General features: G+C 37.8%; 1 protein-coding gene across 6 annotated transcripts in view; it reads right to left on the bottom strand.

Moving 5' to 3' along the window:
- MTHFD1L (methylenetetrahydrofolate dehydrogenase (NADP+ dependent) 1 like) overlaps positions 1-12,055 on the bottom strand; it is a 154,412-nt gene that overhangs the window by 91,933 nt on the left and 50,424 nt on the right. For all 6 annotated transcript variants that reach the window (XM_061471579.1, XM_061471574.1, XM_061471575.1 and 3 more), the window contains 2 exons: positions 6,684-6,752; positions 1,169-1,280 (listed from right to left, as the gene is read on the bottom strand). In XM_061471579.1, the coding sequence (XP_061327563.1) occupies positions 1,169-1,280; positions 6,684-6,752 (181 nt within the window). The remainder of the gene's footprint in view (positions 1-1,168; positions 1,281-6,683; positions 6,753-12,055) is intronic.

Genomic DNA, 12,055 nt, shown 5'->3' with positions numbered 1-12,055 from the left:
TTTTTAAAGATTTCTGTAAGAAGATATTCCTCTACCTTCTTGTACACTAGTCAACTACTCTATATAAGAAACCTTTTCATTTTCTACCTGCAAGTATTTAAGTTGTTTCATAACATAACATAAAGCATACACATTCTGTAATGATGCAAAACACTTCTTCCATCCTTTCCACAATTACCAGTGACTTGCAACAAAAACAATACTTCCAGGTAGTTTGTTTTTCTATGTTATTTACAGCAATATATTGGTAAAACATAAGCATATACATATGTTTTTCTCTCCTAGTTTAAGGACGATAGCATAAGAAACCTCATGTTTCATGTTACTGCACCTCTTCAAGAGCATTGCTCCACAGGAACTCAAAGTTCAACTTTAGGATTAATGTAAGCCAACCTGGGTGTTCAGGAGACAGATGAGGATGGCTGCAGCAGTGCAAAGGCTGCTACCACAAAGCAGCAATGCCTCTTTCATTTTATTAATTCTAAAATTTAAACATGCACAATAATTCTTATAGAAAGTAGTTCACTATTCAGGCACAAGTTTATTTTGCCTGTAACTATAACAGTAAGTTCTAAATGTCTAGTGTTGCTTGTGCAGGACAAAGTCGCAATATGAAAAGAGCCCGCCCACTCACATGATTTCATGGGAACAGGAGGGCCTCACGGTGAGGTTTTACAATGCAGCTGAACCAACCTAATGGCGCACTGCCACCAGAACAAGGCAGTCTTACTCTTTCTTCTACCACCTTCCCTCTGCTGTTCTGCTGCGCTGGCTCAGGAACAGCTGACCCATGATTTGGCTGAGCTTGCTGAATTGGCAGAAAAATAATTCAGCAGGAAAAGGGAACGGGTTTTCGGTTTACGAAGACAGGTCAGATGAATACTAATACAAAGAATTACAGAACACCTCTTTCAATGCAGTCCAGACATTCAGCTGGTTCAGTCATCTTGTGGAATCTCAAACATGGTAACAGGAACACTTGAGACAAAGGGCAGGGTAACAGAAGAAGTGTTTTGGTTTTTTGTACATTCACTTTAAGATTATTACCAATACTAGCATAAAACAAAGGAGCATTCTTCTCTTTCATTGCTATTTTATCTGTTCATTTACATCACTGTTTACCAACTCACCAACACACCATAATATTATAAACAAAATAATCACTCACCTACAAATCCTTTCTCTCCAACTAATTTAAGGGCAATTTTATCTGCCAGAACAGAAGAATTTCCATGTGCAATGTTAGCAAAAGGTCCAGCGTGAACAAATACTGGTGTTCCCTGAATGATAAAAAAATACATATTATTAATTTAATGAATATGTGTTGTGGTTTAACCCCAGCCACTCGCTCACTCTCCTCCAGTGGCATGGGGGAGAGAATCAGAAGAGTAGAAGTAAGAAAACTCATGTGTTGTACATAAAGACAGTTTGCTAGGTAAAGCAAAAGCTGCACACACACAAGCAAAGCAAAACAAGCAATTCATTCACCATTTCCCATTGTCAGGCAGCTGTTCAGCCATCCCCTGGACAGCAGGGCTCCATCATGTGTAATGGTTACTTCAGAAGACAAACACCATCACTCCAAACATCGTCTCCCCCACTCCCCTTCTTTCTTCTTCCCTCAGCTTTATATGCTGAGCATGACACCATGTGGTGTGGGACACCCTTTTGGTCAGTTGGGGTCAACTGTCCTGGCTGTGTCCCCTCCAACTTCTACTGCTGCCATTTTCCTCATTGACTGTAATTGCCATTCCTATGCAGGCAAAGCAGCCAGCAGAAGCAATGAAGGACCAGAGTCGATGGTTAAGGAGCTGGAGACAGAGATGGCAAGGAACATGGTTGGGATGCAGTGGGGATACTGACATACAATGGAAAAAGCAGGCACCACTGCTACAGAGTGCCTGGGAACCCAGGTGCAGAACCAAATTCCCCTAAATAGACATTATACAAATATGTAAGGAAAACAGACTCTGCAGCATGGACCAATCTAAACCAGCAAAAAAATACGAGTAAGTAAATCAACTAGGTATAAGGAAATTTGTCAGACAGCAAGCAATTCTCAGCTTCCCTATTACCTTTTTTGGCAGGCATGCCAAGGAAAGAAAAAATGATAAAATTAGCATCTACAGAAAGGGATTAGGACTAGGCAAAATAATATAACTGCTATCTTTTTTTCAAGTCAGAATACACAGTCAGACAGAAGGATGTAATTTCAGCTCTCTTACTATAAAACATTCTGGCAAACAAATCCCATTGTTGTGTTAATGCTTTCAAAATGGCCAGATAGTTAAAGTAAAGGTAAGGAGGCAACTTCAGATTACCACCATCAATGTTCTTCACACATTCTGTATTAGGAGCTACTGCCAAGCTACAGGGCAATCTTCCTAAATTTTGACCAGAAACACCAATTAAGGAGGATTGTGTTCCATGGATCAGCTGCAGATCACATCCAACAGCCCCATGAAACACAACATGGAAACTATTAACCACAGAAGCTGGTTGTGTGTACCCCCCCCCCCATCTAGTGCTTAAGAAAACAATCTGCACAGATAAAAAAATGCCCATATTTTCCATAAAACACCAGAAAAATTTGATTACAGTCATGAAATACTTCTAACTCTAGAAAACAGATTTTTCTGTTTCAGTAATGCTGAATACAAATCACATGCAAAACATCAACAAGAAACATCTTGCTACTTCCTTTATATGTATATATTATATGTATATATATGTATATATTATATGTAACTAATTGTTTTGTTCAGACAAATAACTTTTTAGCTTCTGGCACATTAAACTTCAGGTTTGTTTTAACAAATTGGGTGCTGTTTTGTTCAGGTTTTTATGTTGGGTTTGTTTTGGTTTTTTAAATTAAGAGTGGAAAAGGGAGAATATGCATACATATGGGTATGGGATATTCTCCAAAACCTATGTAATTAAGCTACAACTCAAGAAAACTTTGCCTCATATATGTTAGAGAAGAAACAGGAGCAAAAAAAGTAAACAGACCAGAAATCATGCTCTGTAACAAGAGGAATGATGTAGACTGTTATCATGAGCAGATGCAACCACAGCCAGGGAGAAGGCAGCTCAGCCCATACTGTGACAACTGTGCAGAGAGACAGGACTAGAAGGATCTCCCAGAATGTTCCTGGTGCAACTGTGTTTCCAAGAGTTCATCCACACAACAGGGATAAGAAGGAAATTTTGACTGCGGGATCCAACATCCAGAACACTGGAAGTCAAGAGGCCCCTGCCACTAACTTGAAATCCAAACAAACTACTAAACCACCGGCATGGAAGATGCTCCTCTGGAGTTCTGAAATCAACCAAAAGAAAAGGAGTCATCTGAATGTTTGTTTGTTTGTTGTTGTTTTTGTTTTTTTTTTTTTGAAAGGCAATCCCAAAATAAATACAGTCTAAGTACTGAAGGGTGTGAACTCCAGTAGGACCTCAGGAGCCTCAAGCACACCTTGGAACAGGGACAACAATGCCTTCTTGGGCTAGCTTCAGTGACTCTCTGTCAGCCCATCCATCCCACTCTGCAGAGTACCACTTATTTTCGGTACACTCTTAATAAACTATATGGAGAAACAGTGGCACAGGGATGTATTCTGCTGAGTGCTTTCAGTACAGGAAATGTTATTATCTAAATTTTAGTAAAAGAAAATAAACCCAGAATGTCAATAAATATCTGAAGTTATCTGTCTGCGAGAAGGCTGTTTAAAACACTTATTACCATCCTCCCCTCATCTTTACTGAGTGGCACTTCAAATGTAACACGAGCAGGCTGTCCCAGAGCAGCCAGCCTGCAACTACAAAGAGCTGTCCCATAGAGCAGCTCCTCTGTTATGTGTGGTATAAATAAATGCTAACCATTAAGGGATCAGTTCACAAGGGAACAAATCTGTCATGATAAACACGGATAAACACTGTGAAATCATTATGTACATTCCAAAGTCATCTCAATTTTACAGCACTGGATATAAGTTCTACTGAAGCCTGCAGTTATTGAAGGTGGAGTGCACCATGTTTCCCATCCTGAGATTTTAGTGTCACTCCTGCATATAAAGTACTGTCAATCACATTACGCCTTGAGGCAGCATTTCTGGTGACAGAGTAGCAGATTTGTGATGGAAATCAACAAACCAAGAAACCTCTTTGAAAAACAGCAAATTAAAACACACACATCAATTCACATATGAAGAAAAGCACTGTCACAACTTGCCAGTTCAGTTCCATGCAGGACTGGCATTTGGTCATTTTTGATTTCTGACCTTGTGAACCTCTTTTACAGTGCACACAGATGCCCATGTAAAGCTAGCGCAAATCTAACGAGTAGATCAGTGTTCTCCCCTTTCACAAGCCCTTAGAAGCAAGTCCTCAGATCTCCACAGCTTAACACAATTCCCAGGCTCTTGGCCTGATCACAGAGGACAGCAGCTATCTCTGCAATGGATATCTCAGCTATCTCAGCTGCCGCTACTCACAGACACTATCACTTACAAATTATGCCAAATTGTCAGTATCAGCTGGAAGTAATCCAGAAGATCTCCTGCTCCACCTCCTCTGGAAGTCTTTTTGCCCCTTCTCAATACCAAAGTGATCCGGAAGACCTGCTTTGGTGAACAGTTTCATCCCTAGTTGCAGGATGTGCCCAGGGCAAAGTCTTAGCTGCTTCTGTTCTCTATAATCGTATTATTCTGCTCCTCCACCACCTGTGTGCTGTAGGATCATTTCTAATGTCACTGTTGTCAAATCATGGAGATGTTGCTTTATGTTTGTATAGCGAACTTGTTCTCACTGAAAGGATGAGGATTAAGTTGTCCAATTATTACTGGTAGCCTCTTTGGAAATTTACAAGATCCTTCTTGTGGATGATACTTATTAGGATTATTTCAAGTGCATTTTAGATTTCAGGTCTCCTCATTTCTGGTTTGTGAGAAGAAAGACACTCATCAGAAATATGTCATTCCCTACAGCAGATGAGACATTATTACATCCACCACATCAGTGTACAGTTGGATTAGTTTGCCTTAAAATCTATCATGCTGGAGGGCTCTAAACTCACAGGTGGATCACTATGCTGCACACAAATGTTCAGGGCAAAATAGCTTCCTTGTTTCTCTTTTGAAAAAAAAATAAGCTATTAAAATTAGCACCTCTTAAAGATATTTACATGAATAATTAATAACAACGAAATGTATTTATTCACAAACTGGGACATGACACAAGCTTGAGGCTCATGAACAGCAACAGCAGCATGGGCAGTTAACAGAGTAGGCCATTGCATCTCTACACAAGAACAATGACGCAGTCCAAGAAACATACATCAGCCAAAGCAAAGCACAATCTTGGAAAACATTTAGATAAACTGGAGTTTTCTGTTCTTGGCAGGTGACAGCCTGCAAACCAAGAGGTACTCAAAGGGTGACAAAAGTTTGCCTTCGAGTCTCAAATGGCAGGAGTAGAGCATGAAGCAGTCTTCTCAGCTGCTTTAGTTTGCTTTTTTTAAAAATAACTTTGTAAGAATTTTTTGGAAAAATATCCTCGGGTTCTGCGGTCGGGCTCCTTCTAGCAAGCTTTCTAGCTGTTTGATGAAACTTGGCAGATATTTCAGCCATAGCATAGATTAGACTAGAAAATACCACATAAAAGCTGGGAATTTAATCACAGAAATGTGAATATAAAGAAATGCAGTGCAAAAAAAAAAAAGAAAGCATGCAAGTCCCAGACCAAATGCCTATTGATCAAATGAAACTCTTCTGACACTTACAATTGTCTTTTAGAACACTACCACAAAACCACATTTTTTTCTAACAGATATAGAAAGTGCAAATAGAGTGACCCAGACTAAACACTAAGAATCAAAGCTACCTTGTCACTGATGCTTACTGCACACAATGTTATCCAAGTGGTGATTTAACACAGTTAAAGCTGTGACATTCATGACGCTATGTGACCTCCAGTTTCTGCTGCTATTAGACGGTATATTAAGCTCTGACACACACATACATTCTTCTTACTGCCACAGGAAAGAACAGATATTCTTTGCAGGAGAAAATAATTAAGATGGCTACAGTAAAATAACACAGACAAGTTCTATTTTTCTAATATTCCCTGAGAGTAGGAAGTTGTTCCCATCCAAACATAAAAGTAAAAAGGTAGCTGCCACCTTGACATGATGTAGAAAACTTTAACCAACCCAGGATTGCACTGATGTGTTTCTACATTATTCAGCTTTTCACAATATCAGGAATTGTTGTGAATTATTCCAGCTATGTAATTTTGATGGTCAAACTTTCAATCATATACATTATGTTTTTTCTCCAAATGCATTTATTTTCAAAACAGCTTCATCATTTCCCCATTTTGCTTCCTCCCTCTCCCCATGAACACTGTTCATCATTCAAATTACTATTGGAAAGGCAATACTAGACTGCCTAGACACAATGTTAGGTTGTACTAGTCCTGCGTTCTCTGAGCTGCTGGAAGAAAGCTCACTAGGGTATGTGTAAAATATTCCTCTCACAGGTCAATAAAGCTTCATTTAGTCCCTGAAGAAACTATAGCAAGAAGTGGTTTGAACCTTGAAAATTAAGCACAGTCACTGGAGAGAAGCATGACTAGCTCATATGGAACTTGAAAGCTGGAGGAGGGGAGGTATCATAAACCATACTCACCTCTAATGTCTGCATTAGTGTGGGTTTAATTGCATCTTTCATCAGAACTGCCAAAGCACCTGTTACTCCCTAAAAAACAAGAGAGTCCACATTTTAAGGAAGTCAACTCTAAGGTGCAACATTCCCAAGTTACACTTAAGCTTACAGTTAAAACAGGGAAAAGACCTTACTGCTCAAAGGAGAAAAATAAACTTTTTTCATAGACCATAACGGATAAGCAGGGCTACAATGTTGCACAAAGAATTTATTCAGACATTACCTCAAGACTTCTAACATACTCTGTCTACACAGTGTGCCAGAAATAGTAATTATTTTGTTCTGAATATACTTAAAAAGGCAGTAGGTAAATATTCTTCCTATTTCATGGACAGACCAGAAACAGAATTATTAAGTGATCAGCATAAGGGTGCTCATGGGAACACAAGATGAAGAGGAATCAAAGGCCATTTAGTCCTGAGAAAGCAAGAAGGCAATAACTTGCTAAAAATGCCTACAGAAAGTACATATTTTTTCCTTCATGACAGAATCAACAGCATGACTCAATAGCTAGCAACAACCAGAAGGGGTATTTTTCAAGACTTATACAAATATATACATAATAGACACAAGATGAAAGCAGCCACAGAGTTGACTAGGGGTAGATAATGAATACATCACAAGATTAGAAGTCAGAGGTGCCATACTGTGATAATGAAAGGAAAATAGGAGCTGAGCAAATTGTTGTATTACTTCTCCCTAAAAATTTTACTCGACATTAAGTATAAATTTCACACTGACTGAATTTAAAATAACGTCTCCCTATACCAAAATTCAATGCCAGTTTTAGAAAAAAATCCCTACAGTGTGCACATCAGTATCAGACTATATGTAGAGTGCTATCTAGAAACCACAAATATAGATTCCAGTTTACTCCTAAAATGCTTTGATTTTGAAATGTTTTGTTTTGAAATAGATCGATCGTCAATAGAAAATTAATGCAGTACTGTCTCGTAGACTTGCTAGAGAACAAAAATTTAATTTAATACACTGTTGTACTGAAAAGAACATTAAACCCAAATAAAAATACTAGCTGTTGCGAACTGTTCAAAATGAAGATTGAAAACCACAGCTCCATTATACAAGTAGCTTATTCAGAGCTAAACAGTAACTTTGAAATAAAGAACAGGCATGAAAAAAGCACCTGTATAATTCTCAACATGGCACCTGCCAACTAACCCCAAATTTGAACAGCCAAACTCTGTGTGAAAATTCTAATGTCAGACAGGTAAGACACATAAAAGTACACAGTGATTGTATATGAGCAGTATTTTATACAAATTCTAGTTTCCCCTTTCTAAGTATCACATCTGAACACAGACTTCAGAAGAAAATGAAGCATAATATCGGTCTCAGATAAAAATTAAACTAATGCATTTATTCCCTAAATACAAGTAAAAGGAAAAATGCATTAAAAAGTGAAATTAAATAATTGATGCTTTTCACTCCCACAGGCTCCTTAAGAGCTGAAGATTGTTTTGATTGGTAAGATTATAAACTAATTATTTTAGATAAAGAACTTAAAGCTGCAGAGCAAATCTCAACAGTGTTTCATAATGCTTCATTTAACCAGTATCCCCCAAAATTTTCTGCTACTGGAATAAAATGTAACTTCAATATTTTATTCATGCATCACTTTTCTTTTTAGGACCATGCAAAAATAACTGCCACTGCTATTGCCTTTGATTTCCTGTATTTCAGTAATTTGTAAAAGTCTTTCTAAAATGGGCATATTTCTTAGGATATTAATTTTTAAATCTGTTCAATATAACAATTTGTTTTATAAAACCTATTTAATTGATTTCCAGATCTGAAGCACTTACAAAAGAGAACAGTAAATAGAACAATCTCAGCTTGCAACAAATCTAAATCCTAGCAATTTATCCAGTAAAGGCTAGTTTTTAATCCTACTAATTTATATTAAAAAAAAATAAAAATAGTCCTTTTCCCATTGATCACAGTGCAAATTTTAATTCATAAAAAAAGAGAAAAAAGCCCCACAGTGTGCAATATACTTATTGAACACATCCATAAGCCTTTTCTTTTCTTCCTGTTTGATTGATTCAGCAGCCAACTGAGAAAGAACTTCTCAGACCAGAAGCACCATTCTTCTGCTCCCACCCCCCAGCTGAAGGAAATAATGCTCATCACTAGTTGCGAGCAACACAAAATATAACAGCTAGTTAAACTGTTCAACATCTGTCTCATGAAAAGCAGAACCATCTACACACACTAGTCAGGAGGTTACAGGTAACAGAAATATCTGACGGAAAAAGTTAGTTAATTTTACATTTTCTTCCTGTATCTCAGGTTTTCCACCATCATATAGCAAACATTGTTCATCGTTATGCTAAAACAGAAACAGCTGCCAAACATTTCTGACACATGAAAACTGAGATAGTTTACAGTCTTACCACATTAAAAGCCATTGTAATAGCTATTCAACTTTCTGGAGAAGAACAGTCAAATGGACAATTACATCAGATCTTCCAGCTGGCCAATGGTGACGTTAACCACCTGAACAGCCATGGATCAGTCCTAATGCTCTTCTTGGGAAAACTGCCTATGGACTGAGAAGTCCTAACTCATGCCAACTGTAGCCATCCATGTAGGGGGTTGTTTTCTACTTCATGCAGGACAAGACCATCAGCTCATTTAAAGTGACCATGTAAACACCTATGTGCGGACCCAAGCCATGCTGACTAGGAAAAAGACTAAAATAAAATCAGGACACTCCCCCCACAGCTAACAATGGCTCACATCCTGTCTCCTTTGCTTTCTGATAGTTCTTCACTAATCTGAAAAAAAAACAGCTAAGCAAAAAACCCAAATCCCATGTGTTTCAATGTTTTGGGGAAACTTCATCCACATTAGATATGTATCCTGGACACAACTCATTGTATCTGAAGCTGAAAGCAAAGAAAAAAGATGGAAAGACTCCAATTAGCACACATCGTATCTATCTGCCTTTCATAGTTCTTAAACAGATTTGGTGTCAACAACAGTCCTTAAAAGCTAAACAGACAATAAAGTTTTCATTTCTACCTGACATGATGCTGTCAGAATCAAGTTTTCATTCCTTCATGTCCCCAGTCCTCCAAGCAGCTAGTAAACAATTCCCACAGCTCACTGAAAATCCTGGATCTGATTCTCAAAGCTGTTTAAGGAATCAGCTTTCCATTTCCAATTCAGAAAAGGTAGATAAACTTTTTATAAAAGAATTAAAGCCTTAGACAGTTACACATCAATTAGGCATATGAGAGCCCAAGAATCATTAGCTTTGCAATAACTCGTTGTCAGGAGAAAGAAGCTAGGACTCCAAATCAAATGTATACAGACAACCGACTCTCCTGGGTTCCCCCCTGGAACTAATGCCAAGTATTTCTGAAAATAATACCCGTTCCATATAGCCATCAGCCATCAGGGCAAATACACTCCCCAAGACACCAAGATCATAGAGCATAAAATAAATTACACAGAAAAGGCAGACTTGGATAAAAAGTTGAAATATTTTCAAAGCAACTTCCAGTGGAGCAGTTTCTGAAGTCTATCAAGAGCATAAATGAAAGCTAGCATTAGATGACAAGGAAGATGATTGAGAGTAACTACTGTGAAATAAATAAGGGGTTACAAAGACTGAAGGGCAGAGAAAAGCCCTTTTCTTTCTAAGAAAAATAATGAAGTACTTGTAACTTCCCTTCATTTGAAACTACTGTCTCTAACAAAATGATAATATTTTTCTGCAATATCGGTTCTGTAAAAACCTAAACCCTAAACTGTAGGCTGAGGAGGGCAGCAACTACTTTTGTTTAAAGCAAAGTATGCACACAATGTTTCTGATGAACCAGAGAACAAAATATATTCGTTCAGCTGATAGATCATTTATAAAAGTAAATATGAAGCTATTTTCTTTTGGTCCTGGAATTACTGAAATCTAACTGTATGGCATAGAAAGTAAGCTGAAAAGAAGTCTTACTTAAAAAAAACAGTGACATTCAATATTTTTCATAGCTGTTGAAATACTGATCTAGGGCACATATACCCATTTTCACATAAAAATGTGTCCATCAAAACTCTACTACACTGTAAAAGCCAAAAAGCAATTCAGTCTTCAAAACTCCATACAATGAGCACCACATTTTGTCAAAGACTTCCATTACAGAGGACAGCTATTTAATCCATTATTCTTGTGGAAGGAGTCTTCTCAAATCATGAAATACTCAATTTATCTTTTTTCTATTACTCCTATCCTGCCTCTGCATCTGGTTTATATCTGCTAATGTGTGTTTTAGGTTTTTACTATTATATCATTATAAATATATTGCATATAAAGTCAAAATTAAGAGCAACTGTGTTTTTGTGAAGTATACTGTGTGTATATCTGGAAATAAATCCCGGGGAAGGGTTTAGTGGCTTTGGTTCATGTAGATTCCAACTAACTTAAGATTACTGTCAAACATTTAACTTTCATAATTTCAGTCCAGGTAGTATATATAGAACATGAACCCCAGAATTTTTTTAAGTGACAGGTAAGACTGACTACCACACATTATTCAGGTTGTGTGCTACTTCCCATGATAAAGCTGCCTTTCAAATTTCTTAGAACTATATGCAATTGCAGTTCTTTGTGCTAAAATGTTCCATGTCAAGTGGCTATGATAGATTCAATCTTTTAAACTTGATTTTTTTAAATGAAAATTTAATTCAAAATGATTTAACTGTCTTGGACTGAGAGCATTCAAAAGTTGGGCTTCCCATGTTCAGTTGACTTGAGGTCTTTCCTTTCTGAGCTATAAAGCTTTACCTCCTCTCTGACCCTGACTCAAAAAAGGATGAACATGTGGGAGGAGAATGGTTTCGCATAAAAGCTCTTACCACATCTGAAGATCTGCCTGAGATATAAACACTGGGAGAACAAAAACTGCAGCTCACAGATACTCATTAGTGAACACTTGCCTTGCCCCATCCTGCCCAGAAAGCATTAGTCTCAATGTGCCATGTACTTACAGCCTAGGTGTAACCACTACAGTTATCTACAGTACTGAACCAGGATGGACCAGCTCTGGGTCTGGACACCTGGACCACAAGCAAAGATCTCTTATCCTGGATCCCAGAGGAATCCTTTTCTAACACACACAAGAAAGAGATACAACTTGTGAAGTCCAAATAGAGGAGTAAAAGCTGCACTTTTGCAGAAGAATAGTAACAACATAGGCAGCACAAGGAGCAGGGGGAAGAGTAGATACAGTGTTTACAGTCTAGAAACAGCAGGCTTAGTTGTAAGCTGTTCAGAAAAACTGACCACCTGTAGGAAGAAACCAGGAACAGAGACGAAA

This window comes from Pezoporus flaviventris, unplaced genomic scaffold (genome assembly GCF_033815535.1).
Source record: "Pezoporus flaviventris isolate CSIRO_AGI_PZ_B2104156 unplaced genomic scaffold, CSIRO_AGI_Pfla_v1 ptg000066l, whole genome shotgun sequence".
NCBI lineage: Eukaryota > Metazoa > Chordata > Aves > Psittaciformes > Psittacidae > Pezoporus > Pezoporus flaviventris.
The sequence above is the reverse complement of the archived record's forward strand: the minus strand, read 5'-3'. Positions and strand labels throughout refer to the sequence as shown.